Here is a 24,314-nt window from a genome sequence, read left to right on the forward strand (position 1 = left end):
GTTCACGTGGACTCGATCTATATCCCTCCCCCCACTCCGCGGACAAGCGTGGACATTTTCTTACCTCCTACCCCCTAAAATTGTTCACATGGTATGTAGACAGTCCCTTTTTAACTGGGCCAAAACCCAGTTAACGTTCTCCCAGTTAAAGATCTGTCCTATTTAACCAGGTTCAGTTGTCGAATGATTACTATATTTTATTTTGTTTTAATTCACTTCTCACAATATCTTTAAATCTTCAACAGTCTATTTACTACCGTATCTGACTTTCGTTCGAACGACTCGATTCGCACACTTTAGAGAAAAAAATCTCGAATACTGGTTATTGGTAGCAATTAACCTAGAATCTACTAAATTACGTCATATCCAGAATCTCCTAATATACTGTACTCACGTATCATTGATCTGGAAACGCATTACAAACAAATGTTTAAAATTCAACTATCAATAGTCTTTCAAATTCAGTTTTTTGATTTCCAATCGCGCGTCGGCTGATTTCTTCGTCACATTTTTCCTAACAAAACTAACTTGAAATAGTCTACCGATTATTTGGTTATGTGATAATCGTATATTTTTTTGATAATGTCGAAAATATTTGGACATTCTGGAAATTTTAAGTTATACCACTTGGCAATCAGAACGTGTGACCTGATGGGATTTGCAAAAATGCGTGGCAGTCAACATGTCAAGAAAATCAGAAAAAATGGATAAAATGTTTTCCATTTCCGTTGATGTGGCAACTCTTATTTGGGGTTCTATATTTATTTATATAGTTCATAATAGACGGTGACAAATAAGCCTATGCATGGATATCATAACGCCGTGAGAAAGCATTATGTTTGGATATCGAGTCTAGCTCCATGTAATTAAAAATTGCGTGTTTTGATTTATTCGGAATTAAGTCATATTTCAGTAATCTATATCAGTAATTGATTTCGTCAACCATAATTGTGTGGTATTCCTTTCCAGCCAAAGTTACCGGAATGATGAATGCCGCAGATGAATATGTGGAAAACTTTATCTGCGGGGAAAATGATATCAGCGAAAATGAAATGAAGCCATTTGACCTGGAAGGAGGAAAAATTTTACTCATCAAACAAAATGGAAAATTATCAGCTATTGGGAACAAATGTACACATTATGGTGCATTGCTTTCGACTGGAGCATTGGGTAACGGAAGAGTTCGTTGTCCTTGGCACGGTGCATGTTTCAACATCGAAACTGGAGATATTGAGGATTTTCCTGGACAAGATTCACTCCCCTGCTTCAAGGTTTCGGTTGAACAAGGTCGGGTGAGTGAAATTTGTTTTCGAATGATATTGTAAGCATCTCACTAAATGTCTACCCTTTCACTAAACAGGTAAAAATACGTGCCAAACGACAAGAACTCCTTTCCAGTAAAAGAACTAAACCAATGGTGCGGAAGCTTTCTGATGATGAACGCACTTTCATAGTGATAGGAGGAGGCCCATCAGGAGCTATTTGCGCGGAAACTTTGAGACAGGAAGGGTTCACCGGGCGAGTCGTTATGATTAACAAAGAACCTTGTCTGCCATACGATCGGGTATTAGTTAGCAAAGTGATGGATTTCGAACTGGACAAAAAGTTATTGCGAAACCATCAGTTCTATGCTGACAATGATGTCGAAACCATAACTGGCACCGAGGTAACTTCGTTGGACAGCCAAAATCAGGAGATTAGTCTTAGTAACGGATATAAAATCAAGTATGACAAAGTGTATATAGCCACTGGGTCTAAAGCTAGGAAGCTTAATATCGAAGGAGCACATCTGCCGAACGTTTTTGTCTTACGATCCAACGAGGATGCGAAATCATTGAACTCTCAGTTGAGTCCGGACAAACACGTTGTTGTACTCGGTGTCAGTTTCATTGGTCTTGAAGCTGCAGCGTATTGTGTGAACAAAGTTTCAAAGGTAACCGTGATTGGACGAGGAAGTGTTCCTTTGACAGAATCTTTTGGTGCGGAAATCGGATTGCGAATTATGCAAATGTTTGAAGAACAAGGAATCGAGTTCGTCATGAAGTCTGGTATTAGGAAATGCATTGGCGAAAACACAAAGCTAACAGCAGTTGAGCTCAATGACGGCAGCATTTTAAAAGCCGACATATGCGTCATGGGTGTTGGTTCAACCTTGTATACTACCTTCCTAGAAGGTTCAGAATTGAAACTTAACAAAAACGGATCCATCGACACCAATTTATATTTGGAGACAAACATTCCCGGGATTTATGTAGGAGGAGATATTGCTAATGCACCTATTTATTGTAACAACAACGAATTAGCTACAATTGGTCACTACCCACTGGCACAATACCACGGACGGGTGGCAGCTCTGAATATGCTTGGAAAAACAACGGAACTCAGAGCGGTGCCCTATTTTTGGACGATGTTATTCGGCAAAGGCTTCCGATATGCTGGCTACGGAACTCCGCATGAAACCATCATCGAAGGTGATCTGAAACAGTTAAAATTCGTAGCATTCTATTTAAATGAAGCGGGAAAGGTGATCGGAATGGCTTCATGTGGTAGAGATCCAGTTGTGTCGCAATTCGCCGAATATATGTCCCAAGGAAAATCGTTGCACAAAAATCAGCTAAGCCCTGATCCTTTCACATGGATCAAATAAAGGCATGACACTACCTCATTTCACAGAACCTCATGGGATGCAGCGATTTAATGTATTAACAATCCATCAGTATTAGGTAATATTTCATCACATTCAAACCGATAATCTATGTACAGGAAAACTGAAACAATAAACTTATTAATGCTGCACAAATGGAATTGAAATATATTGATATTTTTATTCTAATCCCAAGTTTTTTTAGTATTTAAGTGTTCTAATCGATCCGTTATGGTGACATGAGGCTTCATCTTGAGCTGACGTTCTCGCCATTTGGCAATCGCAGTTTCCTTCTTATTAAATTCCTTTGCATGACCGCTAGATTGTTCCTAGATGGAATACATACATTACATAGTAATAAAACTCGAATGCGAAATACTCCGACACCTACCAGTGATAAATAAGGATTCAACAATAGTGCCATGTTTGCTTCCGTTCTCTCGTAATCTCGTCTTAGTGATTGCACAGAATGCAAACTAACTGGTTTAACTAAACGATACTTTCCACGGAATATGTGTCCGTTCACACTTTTTTTGAAAAAGTTCACTAAAGTTAAACGCATTTCTGGGAATTTGCGGACTCGTGCGATTATTTTATTTTGAAATCTACTTGATGAAGTCTGATGTAACGGATGTAACAATAGAATGACAGATGAGCCCGTCCACGGCTTACAGAGACAAGGCTAGTTCTTTAGCGAGTAAACATTCTTTTTGATGACGTCATCCGAATTGTTAGTGTAAACAATCGCCAGTTGTATTTTGTTTTCCGACTTACGCGTAAATGTTCCTGAAATGAAAAATCGAAAATGGTTCAATGCGCTGTGAGCGGGTGTATACATTATGAAAATGACATTATCGGGCCAAAAAAGAGATTCTTTCGCTTTCCGAAAAACCGAGAATTATGTTCTTTGTGGATAAATGTTTTATCAAATTATTCATGGTGTTAAATATAATCAACTATATTATCAACGCACAAACTTACAAAGCACGAAAAATAAAAAATAAGAACACATTGTTTACTTCAACGACTCAGATGACGTCGCTAAAAAATGACTGATCCGGAGTAGCTAGCCTTGTCTCTGTAAGCCGTGCGGTTGAGATATCTGTCAAATTTGATATATGGCAAAATGGAAAACATTGTCGGCACAATGTTGACTTAGTACAAATGATCGTGTTTTTGCTTCTCTATATATTTCAAGTATATTACGAGTTCTGGGCACTTGTTGGCGAACATGAATTTTTCGTCTGTTACGCCAAGTGCCTTTATGGCGATACAAAACTTGAACATTGCAGAATTAGCAAAATGTAGCACATGCGAAATCCGTCCACTGCTTCCCTGTCTAGTTCGCATGAGCCTGCTTCCGCCGCTGGACGGAACTAAGAGCTGGATGGACGGCCGGAAGCAGTTACTTTCGATTCTTGCCGGTATAGAAGTTGTGAATAACATTGTGTCTCTTCTGCAAGTAAGCTTCCATGAGCTGGAAGTGGACGTGAAAAAGGAACAACAGTTGAGGTAATTTGGTTTATTATGAAGGGTAAAGAGAGTTAATAAAACTATCATATCAGGCAAAAGGTTGGTTATACAGCTCAGGATTCCGCCCAGTTCCACAGCCTTCCAAACGGCGTCGTGATGGGATTCGAGAGAGCCGATGTTGTAAGCAAAGTGAGAGTGGTCTTGTCAGAATTATTTTACTTACAAGCACAAATCTCCGAGCAAGCAGTTCAGCCTTCCGTTCAGAAGTCATCTAACGAAGTGATAATTAAAAAGTCCGAATTGTTTGATAATAACATTTATCTGGAAGAAATAGCTGATATTATTTGTGTCGCGCTTGCTGAACTTCCATCGCTATTGAATTTACAAGATGTCATCGAAACACTTATGTATGTCAATAACGGCGGCAGGATAATTTGTTGGGTTGTTGCAAATATGCCTGACTGTTTTCGTGAAACGGTAACATCACTGATTACAAATGGTGACGAGGAAACACCGGAAGGGAAACTTCGACTTGCTGTTTTATGTGAGCTTTGCGAGATGAATCCATGCCAAGCATTGACAACGAGAACAATTTGCGTTGAACAAACCAAAATGCCGTCTCTTATGCTGAAGCTGAGTCTGAAAGACCCTCAAAATCTGGTAAGAATAATTGAACATCCACCATAGTAAGGGTTTATAGTATTTTTCTCGTTTCAGGTTGCTTTTGTATCTGGTCTATTATTGGGGAATGATCAAAATATTCGAGCGTTTTTTGCGTTGTATGTGCGAACTAGCCAGAAAAGAAAAGGAGACGCGCTAAACATTCTTCGCGATGAGCTGCTGAAGCAATTGCAGCATATTGTAGTTTTTTCGCACAACTTTCACTTACCTGAAGAGCATGTTGTCCAATCGGCTGCGCTGTTGCGACTATATTGTGCATTGCGAGGAATTTCAGGGATAAAGTTTTCCGATGAAGAGATACTGTATCTGATACAGCTGATCATATTGAAGCCACCGCCTACGCCGGCCGGTATGCGATTTGCATCTCTAGGTTTATGCATGTTGATAGCATGCCCATCTCTGGTTGCAAATCAGGGAATAGAAGCGAAAATAATTGAATGGATTCAATGGTTAATTAAAGAGGAAACTTATTTCGAGAGTGCAAGCGACACTTCCGCGTCGTTTGGCGAAATGCTTCTTCTAATGGCAATCCATTTCCACAGTAATCAACTCACACACATTTGTGAATTGGCTTGCTCGACATTGGGTATGAAGTTCCCGTTACGACCAAATACAATAAGTCGCATGAAGTACATTTTCACTCAGGAAATTTTCACGGAACAAGTAGTTGCTGCTCATGCCATTAAAGTGCCAGTCACAATGAACCTGAATGCGACTATTCCTGGGTATTTGCCTGTACACTGCATACATCAGTTGCTCAAATCAAGGGCATTCTCGAAACATAAGGTTCCGATCAAGAACTGGATATACAAACAAATTTGTAACTCGGTAACTCCACTCCATCCAGTTCTGCCCGCGTTGATCGAGGTGTATGTGAATTCTGTTATCCTTCCAAATCAAAAAAGTCCAGTGGAGCACACTCATAAAGCTTTGTCTGAACAAGAGATACAGCATATTTTTCAGAACATATCGTTTTCGAACAATGAGGTAAGTTGAATTTTTCATTCTCAGTTTTATTCATTTAGAATCCGGAATCACATTATCAGGATTGGTTAAAGGTACAAAAATGTTTTCATATCAAAATGCAGATCATTTATTGTTCTTTTCAGAAGAAATGAATATTCCTTTACAGTTTTGATGAATTTACGTGCTTTTCTTCGGATACCCTCCATCAAGGTTTGGACTCTCTGTTGGTCAACCCTGTAGTGATTATCTTCCAGTCAAATTCGTCCCGTTCGCAGTGTTTTTATTTCCTTCCATTCTCTCTGTTGAAATCGCGAGGGGTGATCCAGACCAAAATTATTATATTAATACTAGCTGACCCGGCAAACTTCGTCCCGCCCAAAATGTATTTTTCGTTATAAACTTCACGTCTCTTACAGAACTGTTCATAGATTGATCTTCTAATCTACCTTTTAAAATTACCTTCTACTATAAAATTCCTAGTACCTTTACCAAAACTCATCATTAGAACATCAAATTATTTTCAGACACAATTCTCGTTCAAGATTTTTCAACCACTTGCAAATAACATGTTTCTCCGTTACATGGAATAATTGTTTGATACAGGAAATATGATAGAATAAAGACAGCCCTAAATTGGACAATTTTTTTCTCGAGTTTTGCTCTCATCAACACATTCGGCGATCCATTTTTATTTATATACACCCATACCTCGCTATACGGCCGCTCTTTATACGGCATTTCGCTATAACGGCCCTCTTCAATTCAGGCAAGTTTTCGATTAACGGCCTAAAATGTTTCGTTATAACGGCAAACAAAAAAATTGAGGATTGGTTCAAAAATCACTTTTGTATAGAAGTGAAAAAAAATTTTGCGAGGCAATAACTTAAGCCGGGTTCAGACGGTGCGAGTAAGCATACGAGTCGGTCTAGTCAGTTACTGCAGTACAGATACTCACACCGTGTGAACACATCATGCCAGTTAGAGCATGTGTGATTCGGCGTGCGAGCTACTTTAAAGTTTTTTGAATTTACTCGCACTCGCATCCTTCAAAACGTCGAAAACAGAATTTAGCGCTCGAATCAGGGATGCCAAATCTTTACATTGTCTTTACATGTCTCTATTTTTAAGATGTTTGAAAATATGCGAAGATATTTATAGACTTGAAAATTATTGGAAAAACAAATAAAACCCTCATAGTTTCTAAGCGGAATCGTTGTTATTAAACGGTTTTATTTAGCTTGCCCTGTAATCCGTTTGTATGTTTGTAACATGTTTGTCTGTAGCGCTGACCCACATTAATAGAAATTTGACCCCCTTCCTGTTGACTGATTGATCTGAAATTTGGAACACATCTTTATTTCTGTAGTCATTACAAAACTGCGTATTTCATGATCTTGAAAATCCAAGATGGCGGCCGCTACAAAATGGCGGATCCCTTTCTTCCTCAAAACCTCATCAATGTGGGTTTTCCAAAACCCCATCAATATGGGTATCAAATGAAAGGGCTTGACTAACAGAACACGGTTATTTAAGAAAAATGCAAATCCAAGATGGCTGCCACTACAAAATGGCAGATTACATATTTTCTCAAAACTTCATTAATATGGGTATCAAATGAAAGGGATTGACTAGCAGAATACGGTTATTTATGATAAATGTAAATCCAAAATGGCTGCCACTACAAAATGGTGGACTACATATTTTCTAAAAACCCTATTATTATGGGTATCAAATGAAAGGGCTTGACTAGTAGAACACGGTTATTTATGAAAAATGCAAATCCATCAAAATTCTACCAAATGGCGGACTACATATTATGTCAAAACACCATTAATATGGGTATCAATTGAAAGGGCTTGAATAGTAGATCACAGTAGATCATGAAAAATAAAAATCCAAGATGGCCGCAATCACAAAATAGCAAATTACTCTATTGAACGATTTTATTTAGCTTGGTCTGTTCGTATGTAAGTTTGTATGTCTGTAGGATTGTCCCACATTAATAGAAATTTGACCAATAGGAACTGACCGAATTTATAAAATACCTTTATCTCTGTTGTCATTTTAAAACTGCTTATCTTGAAAAATCCAATTTGGCCGCCGCTACAAAATAGCTGATTGCATATTATCTCAAAAAAAAGTTTGAATTGAGATATGTGTATCAAACCAACGAACTTGACTTGGAGAACACACTGTATTTTCTGCAATCCACTCAATATCAGTATCAAATTAAATTTTTTGACTGATAGAATACAGTACAATGCCTGCATTGTAGAGAAAGATTCTAATGAAACAGATAATGTACTAAAAACTAGAAAATAAAATGAGTAAAAAACTTTTTGAATTAAACGGTTTTTTTGTGATTAAACATAATAATGTACTAAAAGCTAGAAAACGCAAATCGGTTTTGATGTCCTGAGCAATTCCACGAATCAAATGCTGCAAAGGTAGATTGCGGACCAGCAATTCGGTCGACTTCTGATAACGACGAACTTCACGCAAAGTTCCCGGTCGATAGCGATGTGGCTTCTTCATGCTTCCTGCGGCTGGTACGCTTATCCGAGCTGCTTTCGTGGTGCCTTACCACCGAAAGTCTAACGAGCTGTGTGCTTGGTCCCACACAAACGAGTCCTCACGGTGCGAGAGTAGAGTAAGAAATGAACGAAAGCACTTTTTTTTCACTTAAATTCTTTTCATTTCTTAATTTGGTTTACATTATAATATAATACTACATTTCAAGTGATCAACCTAGGGTTCTACATCTTTAAGTTGCAATGTCAAGTTCTGTAATGATTTTCATCATACACATTATCCGATTGTTTCATATTCCTATTGTAAAATCATGCCTAAACTTTTCTATTTTTTTTTTGTTACTTTTTTTTTATACCGGAATCTAACTTATAAGATACCCTCCCCAAATTATTTACATTTTCCCAACTTAAACTTAAATCTAACTGGAAATAAATATATCCACCCTAATCCGAAGCCGTTACCTTGAAAGGTAACGACTAGAGAGTCAGGTAGCATAATCATACAGATTTTGTATTATTCCGTGTATTGAGAGAGCGCAACTCTGTTCAAATTTCATACAATTACTATTGATAATTTCATCCAAGCTTTTAATTCCGGCCAGCTGATGTATCTCCGAATTTCGCGTTCTGGGTGGAAAGTTTAGAATCATACGAAGAATTTTGTTTTGTATGCGTTGAAGTTTTAATTTGTGTGTTGGAGCACAGCACTCCCAAACGGGCATCGCATATGCGATAACTGGAAATATTATTTGTTTGTATACTGCAAGTTTATTCGTTAGAGATAATCGAGAGTATCTATTGATCAGGGGATACAATGACCTGATTAAAATGTTGCATCTTGTGTCTGTTTTGTCAATGTGTTCTCTGAAGGTAAGCTTTCGATCGAAAGCTAGACCCAGATACACTACTTCTGAAGACCATTCAATACTATTGCCATTAAGACTGACTGTCATATTTTGAGGAGGAACAAGCTTTGGAGTGTTCTTGTGGGGAAACAATATGATTTGTGTCTTTGCTGCATTTATGCATATTTTCCAATTATTGAAATATCCAGACAAAGCGTCTAATCCTCTTTGAAGTTTAGATCTTAGTTCTGTGATACTTCTGCCCTTGTAAATGATGGCAGTGTCATCTGCAAATAATGACAGTTTCCCATCAGATGGGAGTGCGGGAATATCTGAAGTGTAGATATTGAAAAGAATTGGTCCCAAGATAGATCCTTGAGGAACACCTGCATTCACGATGAATTTCTCTGATGAAATATTGTTTATAGAAACATTGAACGCTCTATCAGAAAGATAATTTTTGATAATTTTTATCAAGTATGTAGGAAAACTGTAGGAAATGTAGGAAAGTTCTGAAGCTTGTAAATGGGACCATTATGCCAAACATTATCAAATGCTTTTTCAACATCAAGAAGTGCCATGGCAGATGATTTTGAAACTGATTTGTTTCGTCTGATTATATTGTATACTCTACGAAGCTGGTGAATTGTAGAGTGACCTTTTCGGAATCCAAACTGCTCATCCAAAAATATATTGTGCTCATCTGCAAAAGCAAGAATGCGCGTTAATATAATTTTTTCGAATACTTTCGAAAATGATTTTTTCGAATACTTTCGAAAATGATCTTTTCCGGGTTTTAGTATCGGGATCACTTTTGCCAACTTCCAACTCGAGGGGAAGTAGCCAAGTAATAGACATCTGTTGAAGATAGAAGTCATAATTTCATATAAGTTGTTACTAAGATGTTTCAACTCAATGTTAAATATACTGTCGAAGCCGGGGGCCTTCATATTCTTCAACGAGCGTATAACCGAGATAACCTCTGTAGTCGAGATGATTTCATTCTCTTGAGGTACAGAATGGATATTGTCAATAGCCCTTACAGTATCATTCGCTGAAGCTTCAAATGGACTTGTAATGTTCTGGCCAAGATTGTGTGAACTAGCGAAATGGTTGCCAATTGCATTAGCTTTTTCGGCAGGTGTTATCAATCGTTCTGAATTATCAGGTTGAAGAAGAGGAGGAATAGGATTAGACTTGGTCTTGAGAATTTTAGCGAGCCTCCAAAATGGTTTGGAGTTATTCGGAAGTTTACTCATATCTTTCGCGAATTTTTTGTTACGGAGATCAATCATTCTGGCCTGGATAACCTTGGTTAACTGATTATACTGTCGTTTCCTCTCTCGAATACCAGTACGTTGGTACTGCCTTCGATAGAGGTTCCGAAGTCTAATCAAATGTTTAGTAATTGGATCAATTTGAACAGAGTTACTCACCTGAATCGTTTCTGGGATGTGGTTTTGGCGAGCCTCAATAACTGCAGTTTGAATATAGCTGACTGTTGCTTCGATATCTTCGGGAGATTCAAGAGGCTGTTCGAGATCAATATTGTTGTCGATAAGCTGCTGGAATTCCACCCAATTCGAACGATGATAGTCCCGTCTACATTGTGGCCTCCTGACAACGACATTCACTCCTAATTCAACCATCACTGGGAAGTGATCCGAACTCAACTCGTTAAGGGCAATAGGATCACCGATGTGGCGATCCATGTTGGTAATGAAGAAATCAATGATGGAATGTACTCCAGAACGAGAAATGCGAGTGGGGGTTGCTGGACTAAGAATCCTGTAGTGCCCACACTGTAGATCATCATTTAGAGTCACTCCATTTTGATTCCTCCTTTGGTTTCCCCAGGACTGATGTCGAGCATTAATATCCCCGCCGATGATGTATTTCGACTGCCTTCGTGTTAGCTTACTGATATCGTTTTTAAGAAGTAACGCTGAGCCATCTCTGATTGACGTCTGTTTGGGATAGTAGACCGCAATCACGATAATAGGCCCAATAGATGTTGTGATTTCCGCTCCTATAGCTTCGATGATGTTGAGTTTCAGACACGGCAAAAGTCGATATCTGATGTTATTTCTGATGGCTAGGGCAACACCTCCTCCACCAGAACCCGTACGATCCATTCTCAACAGATGATAATTCGGAACCCGAAGGTTAATATCCGGTTTAAGATGCGTCTCGGTAATGATAGCTACGTCGATGCTGTTTGTCACTAAGAAGTCAGTGAATTCGATTACCTTACTCTTGAGAGAGCAGGCATTCCAATTAATTAGCCTGAGAGATGACCGATCCATGGTTATAGTAAAAATGCAGCATGACTTGCACTTGTTCCTGTTGGTTGCGACAACTTCTAGTCTGTCGATCTAGTTCAAGAAACAGGGTTGCAAGTTCTTGCATGCTATAAAGATCCTCAGAAGTGGAGGAATGAGGTGAAGGTTTTGGTGTAGATGGTAAACCAATAGCTGCAACCTTACTATAGCTCGGTTGCTCCTTTTTTGGCTTTTCTCTAGAAGAGGCCGTTTGGGGGCGACCTGTAGGGAGTGGAAGAGGAGGAAGAACAGGAATCGTACGAGAAACAATTGGAGGGAAATCTTTGTCAGTAAGTTCTGGAACCTTTTTCCTATTGTGTTTTATCAGTAGCTTGTTTCCGGATACGTTTAAAATCCGCACGTTTTGTACAGCTACGGCTGGTGGCTTGGTGACTTTCGCCACAGTTAACGCACTTGCGGGGGTCTTTTTCTGGAAAGCTGCAAGTGCTTGTTAGGTGGTCAGCAGCACACTTGCCACAACGAGTTTTCATGTGACAGTTTCTTGTTCCGTGTCCGAATCCAAGGCAATTCGAACATTGCGTTACATCCCGATGTTGAGGTTTGTATCGGTCCCATTGTACCGAGATGTTGAAGATCTCACTGATTTCTCTCAGGCGAGTTAAGTTGGCTGATCCTTTCTTGAAGTGGATCAGGTACAAAACATTGAAATACCCATTGTTTGGTGTTTTATGCCGAGTCATCCGATATACAGCCAACGGATGTATATTGTATGATTGTTCCAGATCTTTTTTAATATCCTCCAACTCAATAGCAGGAAGACTTCGCAACACCACCTTAAATGGTTTTTCAGACGGCGTATCGTGAGTGTAAAACTCATGGTTTTTTTGTTTTCAGGTATGATCCAATTATTTTGTATTGCTCCAGGTTGGGACTAGTGATTTTAATCCCGATGCTGCATATTTTAAAAACTGGCTGCAATTTCAGCGCCAACAATTCAGACCTCAAAGTTCCTATATCTCTCGGTGTTGTGAAATAAGGTGGTACTTTCACCTTTTTCTCAACATTTACTTTCTCGGTAGCGCCTTGGCTCCTTGCCGGTGTCCGATCGATGACGTTTGTTGGTGCCATGTGGTATGCCTGGGTCGGTTGACCGGGTTTTCCCCATTGTAGTCCTCAAGGGCAGACAGGTGGTTGATGAATCGCAGGTAGACAAACTGAAAAGAGAAATAAATAGCTTTTTAAAAATCAGGTAATGAATAGAGCTCCAAACACGTCCGTCTCTGTCGACGGTCGGAGTGGAAATGAACGAAAGCAAAGGAAACGTCATTTTATAAACCATAAAAGTATAAAATGTAAACCCCACCCTTATTATATTCGTAGCTTACTCTGAGAGAGAAACGAATAACATCGAAGTAAGTATACAGTAAGCTTATATAATAAAGAGGGTGGGGTTTACATTCTGGACTATTATGGCTTATAATAAGATGCTTCCTTTGCTTTCGTTCATTTCTTACTCTACTCTCGCACCGTGAGGACTCGTTTGTGTGGGACCAAGCACACAGCTCGTTAGTCTTTCGGTGGTAAGGCACCACGAAATCAGCTCGGATAAATGCAGCAGCTGCGGGAAGTGTGACCACATCGCTATCGACCGGGAACTTTGGGTGAAATTCGTCGCTAACAGAAGTCGACCGAATTGCTGATCCGCAATCTACATTTGCAGCATTTGATTCGTGGAATTGCTCAGGACTTCAAAACCGACTTGCGCTTCCAAAGTTCCGCGGTTATGACACTGCAGGAGGCCTATTCGAAGATACCAATTTATGTGCTATCCATGCAAAACGCGTCACATCATGCCCAAGGACATCCAGCTGGCCCATCGTATCCGTGGAGAGCGTGCTATATTAGCTTAGCATATAATCAACGGCTCTTTTCAGGGCTCCAAATTCCTCTAACCTAATCCAAATGTAGAGAAATGTATATAAGGGCAGGCCTTGGAATATCTTAGGAACAGATAAATAAAATATTATTCTTCCTTGGACTCTAACGAAGAACGGTTGTTCGTGTTAACGGTGTGAATATAATATCCGGAAGTAAAAGATTTAGTGGTTTCTATAAACTGGCGACGAGGTGAAAGCAGAAGGTAATTAATTTTTTTTTTTTACATTCAATTATTAAGTGAATTCAAATTGTCCGTGTGATTTATCAACGGTAGAATTTGAAAGGAGTTTCTACATTGAGTAGCGGTCTGGAGATTCTACCTTTTTGGTAGCGGTCGGATTTCGTGTCCGATGAAAGGAGTTTTCTACCAGTCTGGTAGCGATTAAGTTTCGTATTCTAATGGAGTTTCTACCATTTGGTAGCGTTTGGATTTCGAATCCATAATATGGAGTTTCTACCTATATGGTAGCGATGGGATCTCGGATCCTGTGAAAGGAGGTTCTACCTTGATGGTAGCGGTGGGATTTTGAATCCCTGATGTATCTATTTGATGGTAGCGAAATTTAAATTTTCATAATGTGCAGAATAAAGTGCAATATGAAATTAAATAAAAAAAGTTGTTAGGTACTAACCATGGCAGCGACACTTAACTTGTTTTAGTTTATTTATTTATTACAATAATCAACAGGCAGAATCTTATAACCATAGTAACAACGTTTGCTTTGTTTGAATTCATTTGATAGATTGGATTGTAAAGAGAAATGAGATTTTTTTTAAATACATTCCAATATTACAGATGGAAATAGAAATGCGTGCTATACCATCGTTTTGTTGTGAACAAATCGAGCGCTCTCGGTTAGCGAAAGAATGGAAATCGTGGAAAGGCACTCTCGAGTTTTACTTTGAGGCTCATAATATTGATGACCAGAAGATAATGCGAGCCAAGATGCTCTACCTTGGTGGTCCGCAGTTACAACGAGTTTTTGCTAACCTACCCGACACGGAAAAATTTCCTATGGTCGCTATCGAGAAACGTTGGTATGATCTCGCGGTTGAAAAACTGGATAATTTCTTTAAACCAGTGAGACAGGATACGCTTGAAAGACATCGTTTACGAGCGATGAAGCAAAACAAGGATGAACGCTTTGCGCAGTATGTACTCCGTTTACGACAACAAATATCTGAATGTGGTCTCGAGAAGTATCCAGTTTCAACGGTTTTAACTGAAATTACTCTGATAGATGTCATTGTGCAAGGATGTTTATCTAACGAATTGCGCAGTCGGATCTTGAAGAAGGATCAAACTCTTTCACAAATCGAGGCTTTAGGAGCTATGATTGAAAGTGTTGAGGAACAAGTTAAGAGTCTGTCTAGCTCTCAACTAAATGATGAGAGAGTTTATCATGTTGAGGAGCGAAAAAATGGAGGATTGCAGGTTCCAAAGTTTGATGAAGCAGTTCACCGTACTGTAAAAAATTCAATGATCCGCAGCAACCAAAATCCACATGATCGTGTAGCGTGTTTCAGTTGTGGAAGACACGGTCATTTTTCAAATTCTCCACATTGTCCTGCGCGTAATCAGGAATGTAGGAACTGTAAAATGCGAGGTCAATTTGAGACAGTGTGTCGTAAAGGAAAGAAACGCATTCCATTTGTTCAGAAAGATAATAAGCCATTGAAGAACGTACGGCTTGTTGAATCCACTGAAACGAAATCTCATACAGAAGTTGAAAATATTGAGCCTGATAAGACCTATTATGCTTTTTACTCCGGAAACAAGTCTAATTTGATTTCGTGTTGCATTGGTGGCGTGGACCTGGACATGTTGGTGGATTCCGGAGCCGATTGCAATTTGATTACACCGGAGGCTTGGAACCTGTTGAAGGCTGCTGGTATCAAAGTTTATTCGTCAACAAAAGGTTGTGATCGGAAATTGAAAGCTTATGGAAGTGAAAATTTGTTGAGTATTTCCGGAACTTTCGTTACTGACATTTGTGTGAAGGCAGAATTTTTCGATGTGTGGTCAGCAATGTTTGGTAGGTGACGAAACATCGAAGCAATTAGGCATACTTAAAATTGGATTAGATGTCAATAAGATCACGGAAGATGTGAAGCCATTCTCAAAGATTTCTGGTGTACAGGTCAAAATATACACAGATCCCGACATCAAACCAGTTTTTCAACCGTTGAGGAGGGTTCCTATACCATTGGAGTCTGCTGTGAAAGTGAAATTGGAAAAATTACTTTCAAGAGATATTATTGAGCTCAAGACAGGACCAACGAGCTGGGTATCACCGATGGTGGTTGTAGGAAAACCGAATGGGGACATAAGACTTTGTTTGGATTTGCGCCGAGTGAACGAAGCAATATTGAGAGAACGCCATCCAATGCCAGTGGTAGACGAGTATTTGGCTCGTCTTGGGCAAACTATGATACGGAGCAAGTTAGATGTTCGTGAAGCATTTTTGCAAGTAGAGCTGGAACCTGAATCAAGAGACATCACGACTTTCATAACAAGTCTTGGACTGTTCCGTTTCAAACGGTTGCCTTTTGGTTTGGTTACTGCGCCTGAAACGTTTCAACGAACAATGGATGAAATACTGACTGGTTGTGAAGGAACATATTGGTATTTAGATGATATCATTATTGAGGGATCAACTGAAGAAGAACATGATAGACGTGTAAACGAGGTAGTTTAATTTATCAAAGTATTATTATATTGATAATAAAATAAATAAATCTGAGTTATATATGTTTTTTTTATATTTAGGTTCTCAAACGTTTGAAGAAACGCAATGTAGAGTTGAACTGGGAAAAATGCATGTTCAAGGTTAAAGTTTCTAGGACACATCATCACTACGGATGGTATACATCCTTCGAAAACAAAATCTAATGCTATTCTCTCATTTCGTGAGCCGAAAAATGAAGCTGAAGTACGAAGTTGCTAATTCTTGCTAATTACATGAATAAGTATATTCGTAATTTAGCCACCATTGATGCACCACTTCGAAAATTAACACAAAATTTTTTTTGAGTGGAAATCGCTACATTCAAAAGCTTTTGAAGAAATTAAGAAAATAATGAGTGAAGTTGGACGACTAGGATATTACAATGTTAATAATCGCACAGCAGTAACAGTAGATGCAAGCCCGGTTGGACTGGGGGCTATTCTTGCTCAATATGATAGTCAAGAACACTCGAGACTGGATTCCTCGAGTCGAGAAAGACGCACCACGCTAGATATGAGGTACAGACTAGGGGGGCGTTGCTGATTAATGGTCAGCTGCATCCCAATAGGAAGTATCCCGTGTCGGGCACACGTACAGAGCATTGGAGACAGCAACATCCCAATTACGAAAACACTTGTAATACTAACCTCGAGCCAACCGCGAGTAATCGGTTACATATTACTAACATAGATAATAAGAAAAATTGTATTGAACTCCCGGCCCCGTGAGGCTAACGCCATATGAGCCTTTATAAAAATATATATTTTGGAAAAAAAAAGAACAAGTGCGCATTATCAGTTATTCTTCAAAATCGTTAACTGATACAGAGTCGAGATACTGTCAGATAGAGAAAGAAGCTCTTGCTTTAGTCTGGGCAGTGGAAAGGTTCCAAGTGTATTTGTTGGGACGATCGTTTGATTTAATTACAGATTGCAAAGCGTTGCAATTTTTGTTTGCACCTCGATCCAAGCCATGTGCCCGAATAGAAAGATGGGTGTTACGTTTACAAGCTTTCGAGTACAATGTGGTGCATATCCCTGGTGATAGCAACGCAGCTGACGCACTGTCCAGATTAGCAGTTTTGGATCCTGAGCCTTTTGACAACAGTGAAGAATTAATAATCCGAGAAATAGTGACATCTGCGGCTAATACGATGGCATTAAGTTGGGAGGAAATTAAGAAAGCGTCTATGGAGGATGAAGAAATTCAAAATGTACTGGAGTTAATCAAAGTGGATCGACATTTGGAACTTCCATTGACATATAGAATTATTGCCAAAGAACTATGTCAAGTCGGAGATGTATTATTGCGGACCATTGAAGCTGCGACAGAGAGTACTCATATTGGCGCACGAAGGACATCCAGGTAGCAGAATGATGAAGACTCATTTACGAAGCAATGTATGGTGGCCGAAGCTAGATCAAGATGTCGAAAAATTTGTGAAAGAATGTCGAGGTTGCTGTTTAGTATCTGCACCTGAAGCTCCAGAACCAATGGTCAGAAAAGAAATGCCTTCAGCACCATGGGAAGATGTTGCAGTAGATTTCCTTGGCCCTCTACCAGATGGTCAGTATCTACTGGTGGTAGTTGACTATTATAGTCGTTATATTGAAGTTAAGGAGATGTCCACTACTACTGCACCAGCTGTAATTGAAGAGTTAAGCATTATTTTTGGTCGATATGGACTTCCAGTTTTATTAAGAGCAGACAATGGACCACAATTTAGTGAAACTTGTAATGAATTCAAAATATTTTGTGCAGAAAATGGTATAAAATTAGTGAATACCATTCCATATTGGCCACAACAGAACGGCGAGGTAGAGCGACAAAATAGGACAATTCTGAAAAGGTTACGGATTGCATAAGAATTGGGGAAGAATTGGAGAAATGAACTAAGTAAATATTTGCTTGTGTATTATTCAACTAATCATCCCACTACAGGTAAATCGCCATCAGAGTAGATGTTTGGAAGACGTATTCGAAGTAAACTGCCTAAAGTTCCATTATACCTGTTAAATGCCGAGGAAGTTCGAGACATGGATCGACTGCAAAAAGAAAATGGAAAGCAGTATAGTGACACAAAGCGGAAGGCTCATGATCGTAAAATCGGAATAGGGGATATAGTATTAATAAGGAGAATGAAAAAGGGCAATAAGTTGGACACCAATTACATAAACGAAAAATTTGTTGTTACACGGAGAAATGGAGGAGACTGTATTTTGAAATCTATAAAAAACTGAAGAGAATATAGGCGTAACGTTGCACATGTGAAGAAAATAGGGAGCGGAGATGAAGATAAGAACGAACAATTGGATAAAGTTGAGGATGAAGAAATACATAATAATCCAAACAAGAGAATGTGTAGAGAACCTCATCACTTCAAGGATTATGTGCTACATTAATTTAATTTCAATAAAAACAAGGAGGGATTGTAGAGAAATGTATATAAGGGCAGGCCTTGGAATATCTTAGGAACAGATAAATAAAATATTATTCTTCCTTGGACTCTAACGAAGAACGGTTGTTCGTGTTAACGGTGTGAATATAATATCCGGAAGTAAAAGATTTAGTGGTTTCTATACCAAATTTGATGGATAACAATTCAGAAAAAAATTTTGCAGTCCGAACTGAAATGAGCATTTAGCGAAAATCGTGGTGTCAATGAATTCGATACCGATAGGAGCCATGGATATGGATTTGATAATGAAGAATATGAAATACATGACATTATGTAGTGAATATTTCCCCATATCGAAGAAATCACTTTGATGAAACTGCATTATAAAATTATTTGTGTACGAATGCCGCAATCGATAGTCGACTCTAATTTGCGCTGGGTAATTTCCTCGGAGGACTCGATTCCTCCTTTGAGCAATAATAATCTCTTTCTGGCAAAACGAAGTGGTATGAATCACATTATTCGAAAGATAAAATGAAGATGTTTTCTGCCAATTTTCTTCAACCTCCAAACATCTCTTTCTCCCGTTTGTCGTTTTTGCGTTCGCTAATCCTTTCTCACAACACACATTTCTCGTTTGAGAAATTATTGAGTAAACATCGTTTGCCAGTGCGCGTAGAGCGGGAATTCCTCAAGATTCATTGCACCTCTAATAAATTGCCCAAAGACGTGGTCTTACTTTGATTGCACTTGATTGAAAAATCTAAAACGAAATGTATTTGGTCGCAGCATTATATGAGTAGGAAGCAAATAATTACTCGAAAATTACATGATTTTGGCGATGTGAAAATTTTTCCGTTTTTCATGTTATGCATCCAATATTGGATACGAAAATTATCTACTGATGGGGAAAAATAATAGAAGCTTTCCTGTCAATTGGGATTGATTGAAAAATCACAAAACCAAATGTATTTGGTTGCAGTGTTGTATGGATAGAAAACATTAAAATAAACTCTTTCGCATGAATGTATTTTTCAATTCCCAAGGGAACTGGTAGATTATTTTTCAGCAACGATGATAGCAACGAGAGTTCCGCGCGTGTATGTGTGTGTGGCGGCTGCTCCGATGTTTCAAGCGGAACCGTGGCATCACTCTCCTCCTGATGGATTTCCATCTGGCCTAAGGTGTACAAACAGGCTCTTGGTAACACCGTTCATCAGCGCTTTCATGATAAACGAAGTTAGCTTCATCACAACAGCGACAACATGCTCCAGTCGCTGTTCAATTATAACTTAGTGGGTTTACGAGCGGCGCTCGCTTATATACCGATTGGTGATTTCAATAGCCTGTTTTGAAAGCAATTTTAAGGCTATTGAAACAAGTTTTTGGATGAAAAAGTAACAAGTATATAACGCCTAGACATTTTATCTTTCGAATGAAGTGTTTATCATACCATTTCGTTCAGTTGTTTAGGAGCTATAAACGCTCAAAATCTCGGTCTCCGGCGTAACGCTTTCGTTTTCGTTTTCGAAATTTTACACCCCGGTATAGAAATGAAAGACGTAGTCCTACGTCAAAAAAAGCTCGAACACTGTTACGTAATGCCAAACTTTGCTCGAACTATACTACTGCCTTATTCGTTTCACTCGTTTCGAGCACGCTTTGAGATCCATAATGGCAATAGTGGTCGAAACGAACAAAAATCACTCGCTTCGAAATGCGAAATGCCACCTCAGGTTATTAAATCAAACTGACGCAGAAGATTTCAGATACGCCTAATACGACCACTGCTATAAAATGAAGAGTGATTCCGGATTCTATCAAAATCTCACCTTAAAGTGTGTGTGTGTGTGTGTAAATTTAAATTGAATTTTGTGTTTTTTTTGCAGAAAAATTCCAAACAACATACCAGCACGGAGAACGAGCAGAAATTTAAAGATTCCTCTAACCAGCTGGAGGAAGCAATAAACAATAATACCAATTTGACCCCACAGTTACTGCTTCTCTATTATCTATTGCTTTACGAGGACGTGAGGTTGAGTAACATGGTGAACATAATTTCTAGTGGGAGGCAAGTTAAGTGCTACTCGAACGAGTTTCTTTCGGAGCTGCCAATAAAATATCTACTACAGCAGGCGCAAAAAAATCAACAAGAATATAGTGTACTATTTAGTCCGCTGCTTCGGTTGCTGGTTACGCACTTTCCCCATCTTTCGCTAGTGGATGATTGGATAGACGAAGAAAGCATATCTCTTGAGAATACCTCAAGCATCGTATTGAACGAATTTAACGTAATTGAAGCGTTTGAGGAAATTGAATTCAATCCTGCGAAGACAATCAAACTGTTGAAGATTATGATGAAAAAGCCACCAACGAATTTATGGCCACTTGCGGATATTTTGATTCGTTATTTCAAATCCATTCTGAGCTGTACAGTGCCCCGTTTGGTACAAGAGCTGTACAAAAACGTATGGATTCGATTAAATACAGTTTTCCCGCGTCGTCTATGGGTTATGTCAATAAACGCATTAATGCCGGAAGACGCAGTCACCAAAAACTTCACAATTACCCAAGAAAACATACTTATTGATCCTTTACAAGTATTACGGTGTGATGAGCGGGTCTTCCGTTGTTCTAATGCTTTGGCGGTAGTGTTGCGTATATTACAAGCCAGTTTAGCGGCATCCAAAAGTCAGCTTACTCGCCATATGTTGGATAAACCCTTGATCGAAGTAGGAAACCAAGTGAAATCGGATACCGATCGAGAGGAACTAAAACTAGCACTTGTTGCATCGCAGGAAAGTGTTGCTGTGCAAATACTTTTGGAGGCATGTCTCGAATCCGAAGAGGACCGCATTAAATTCGGTCGTCAGTCGGCACTGAGAGAAGTTCGTGGTGTCATTTGTTCGTACATTCATCAAGTGTTTATTGCGGAACCATCGCTGGCCAAATTGGTACACTTCCAAGGATATCCACGGCAGCTGTTGACAATGACCGTGCGAGGTATTCCCTCGATGCATATTTGTTTGGACTTCATTCCAGAGCTGCTCAGCATGGCCGAAATGGATAAACAAATCTTTGCAGTTGATTTGGCGTCACATTTATCCTTGCAATACGCTTTGCCGAAATCTCTCAGTATTGCAAAGCTGTGCTTAAATACTCTCACTACGCTATTGGGTGGTAAGTATAACATGTTAAGAAATTTTGTCACATTTTTATAAATAGGGTAGATGCACCAGTAATCGTGGGTGTACCAATAATAATGGGGAAGCTACCGTCGTCGTTATTTACGCTAATGCGCAAATTATTGGGCTTATTTACCATTTTCAGACGATTTGTGACAAATTTTTGGAGATACTTCTGAAATTGTGTTTAAAACTGTATTGTTTTCAAAACTATCAATTATAATGTTTTTAAACAGATTAGTTAACTGGTGATCAAAACTCTATGCGGCTTACGAAATTTGTAACGCGATAGAAAATTTTCATAACGTAAAATAATAATAAAAACACTCTTTTGTTGTAAAAATCGCATGAAGAACATATTTTGACGATTATTGCTACCTGATTCTGTAAAAAGTAGTGAATGTATAAAAAAAAGTAGTGAATGTATAAAAAAGTAGTGAATAAAGGGTGTGTCACATCAAATTGCATCACAGAAAAAACGCTGTAGAAATTTAATTTTTAGGAATTATATCTTCAGCTGTCGCTTATAATCATATAAGAGTGTATAGATGACGTTGGCCATGCTTCACTGTCAATTTTTCGTAAATTTGGAAAAATGTCATCGAACGAAAAAGAGCGTCGTGAATTAATCCTGTGCACTCATTTCGAGAATCCGGAGTTGTCACATCGGGACATCGGTAAGATGCTGGGAATCGTCCAATCCACGGTCAGCAGAGTACTAAAACGATACTTCGAGAACCTAACCATCGACCGGAAGGTGAAGAACTGCAAAAATGGATGCTCCGTCAGTGAAAAAGATCACAAGCGCGTAGTTAAGTAGTTTAGACGTGATCCGAGAAGTTCGGTCCGGGATGTAGCCAATAAGCTGAATTTGTCAAGTTCATTCGTCCAGCGGACCAAGCAGCGGGAGGGCCTGCGTACATACAAGGTTCAGAAGGCTCCTAACCGCGACGAAAGGCAAAACATGGTGGGGAAGACACGAGCCCGGAAGCTGTACACCAAAATGCTGACGAAGCCGCATTGCCTGGTAATAGACGACGAAACCTACGTCAAAGCGGACTTTCGTCAGCTGCCGGGCCTGTTGTTCTTCTCCGAAGAGGACAAATTCAGCGTTCCGGAGGAGATTCGCAAGCAGAAACTATCCAAGTTTGCCAAAAAGTACATGGTGTGGCAAGCGATCTGCTCTTGCGGAAAGCGGAGCGCCCCCTTCGTGATGACCGGCACGGTAAACGGGCAGGTTTACCTTAAGGAGTGCCTACAGAAGCGCTTACTACCACTATTGAAGCAGCACGAGGGCCCGACCATCTTCTGGCCGGATCTCGCTTCGTGCCACTATTCAAATGACGTGTTGGAGTGGTACGAAGCCAACGGGGTCACCTTCAGGCCAAAGGAAATGAACCCGCCCAACGCGCCGGAGCTTCGCCCAATAGAGAAATATTGGGCGATTATGAAGCAGGCCCTCCGGAAGAACCCAAAAGTTGTCAAATCGGAGGCGGACTTCAAGAGAAAATGGATTTCTGTTCAAAAAAAACTACAACCTGACGTTGTACAGAACCTTATGGACGGGGTAAAGAGGAAGGTGCGAGCATACGGGCTTGGGCTCGAAGTATGAATAAAAAGAAAATGCCAAAAGTTGTTTAATAGTTTGTATTTTACTGTCTAAAATTTTCAAAAGGATCGGTCTACTGGGCGAATTTCTACAGCGTTTTTTCCGTGATGCAATTTGATGTGACACCCTTTATTTAATTTGTATCAGAAAATTTAGAGTCCATTATAGGAAGAATTTCCGAGCTTTTGTTCTTATTATAATAGTACGACTCATACCTACATTTTGGGGTTAGATTCGTTGCTGGAAAGATCAAAACGAACCATAAATACATGGATACTTACTTACTATACTTTGTTGACCGACGGACCGTTCACCGGTCTAGGGCCTTGCGAATTAGAGATGTCCAGCTTCGTCTGTCTTGGGCAGCCGATCTCCAGTCACCTCGTACACCAGCAGATTGTGCATCCTCTTCCACCGTGCACATCCACCGAGTGTGAGGCCTACATCGAAGTCGACGTTCTCTTCCTGGTTCTCAGCTGAAGATAGTTTTGGCGGCTCTCTCGTCAGCAGTCTTCAGAAAACAAACTCAGCGCTGCGCTTGAGTTTAATTTTCATCAGCGCGCGCTCAAAGAAAACTCGAATTCTATCTTGGTGCGAAAAGCACAAAATTCATAAACACGACAGCGCAAAATGTATCCGGCGCAGAATTCAGATACTAAACATTTCTTCTCACTTGTGTGAGGCGCGTCTCATTCTATAGACACACACACATACACATCAAATTCTAGCACCCGCTTTGTCTTCGTTCGTTCTAAGCAAAGCATAAAAACAACAGCGCGTCCCCATACGCACCGCCTCAACAGAGAAAGCACAGCAGACAAACAAGATTCGAGCGCGGTTTAAAATTGGGCATATACACCGGTGTAAGAATACAGTGCAGAAAGGATGTTCGAACTTTAAAGCGAACGGTGTTGAAACAAAACATTTCAACTTTGTTTCGGTGCGCGTTGATTCGTCCGGGCGCAGGTGTGCGCAGGGAGTGGGAGTTCAACTGGGCGCAAAACAAAAAGTTGCACATCAGCACCGCGTTGCT

At 39.5% G+C, this 24,314-nt stretch overlaps 3 protein-coding genes across 6 annotated transcripts in view; 2 read left to right on the forward strand and 1 right to left on the reverse strand.

Moving 5' to 3' along the window:
* The window catches only part of LOC129775581 (apoptosis-inducing factor 3-like), a 34,540-nt gene extending 31,739 nt beyond the window's left edge, over positions 1–2,801 (forward strand). For 2 of the 4 annotated variants that reach the window (XM_055780468.1, XM_055780469.1), the window contains exons 2-3: positions 970–1,292; positions 1,361–2,801. In XM_055780468.1, coding sequence (XP_055636443.1) covers positions 970–1,292; positions 1,361–2,647 — 1,610 coding nt within the window. In that variant the 3' untranslated portion in view covers positions 2,648–2,801. Of the gene's footprint in view, positions 1–710; positions 913–969; positions 1,293–1,360 lie in introns of those variants that run through there. The other 2 variants (XM_055780467.1, XM_055780470.1) reach the window with 2 other exon arrangements.
* LOC129775584 (ribosomal protein 63, mitochondrial) lies at positions 2,783–3,301 on the reverse strand. The gene is made up of 2 exons (XM_055780472.1): positions 3,036–3,301; positions 2,783–2,973 (listed from the first exon to the last, which is right to left on the reverse strand). The coding sequence occupies exons 1-2, from the start codon at positions 3,204–3,206 to the stop codon at positions 2,830–2,832; spliced, it is 315 nt and encodes a 104-aa protein (XP_055636447.1). The 5' UTR covers positions 3,207–3,301; the 3' UTR covers positions 2,783–2,829.
* Positions 3,302–3,770: 469 nt separating this feature from the next.
* The window catches only part of LOC129775580 (integrator complex subunit 2), a 29,395-nt gene continuing 8,851 nt past the window's right edge, over positions 3,771–24,314 (forward strand). Inside the window, exons 1-4 of the mRNA XM_055780466.1 lie at positions 3,771–4,156; positions 4,210–4,777; positions 4,835–5,785; positions 20,377–21,667. Coding sequence (XP_055636441.1) covers positions 3,876–4,156; positions 4,210–4,777; positions 4,835–5,785; positions 20,377–21,667 — 3,091 coding nt within the window. The 5' untranslated portion in view covers positions 3,771–3,875. The remainder of the gene's footprint in view (positions 4,157–4,209; positions 4,778–4,834; positions 5,786–20,376; positions 21,668–24,314) is intronic.

Source organism: Toxorhynchites rutilus, chromosome 3, assembly GCF_029784135.1.
Source record: "Toxorhynchites rutilus septentrionalis strain SRP chromosome 3, ASM2978413v1, whole genome shotgun sequence".
Lineage (NCBI taxonomy): Eukaryota > Metazoa > Arthropoda > Insecta > Diptera > Culicidae > Toxorhynchites > Toxorhynchites rutilus.

Coding starts and splice junctions, on each gene's coding strand:
- LOC129775584 (XM_055780472.1), bottom strand. CDS start 3,206: ATGCGTTTAACTTTAGTGAACTTTTTCAAAAAAAGTGTGAACGGACAC. Junction 2,974..3,035: donor TGAATCCTTATTTATCACTG/GTAGGTGTCGGA, acceptor TATTCCATCTAG/GAACAATCTAGCGGTCATGC.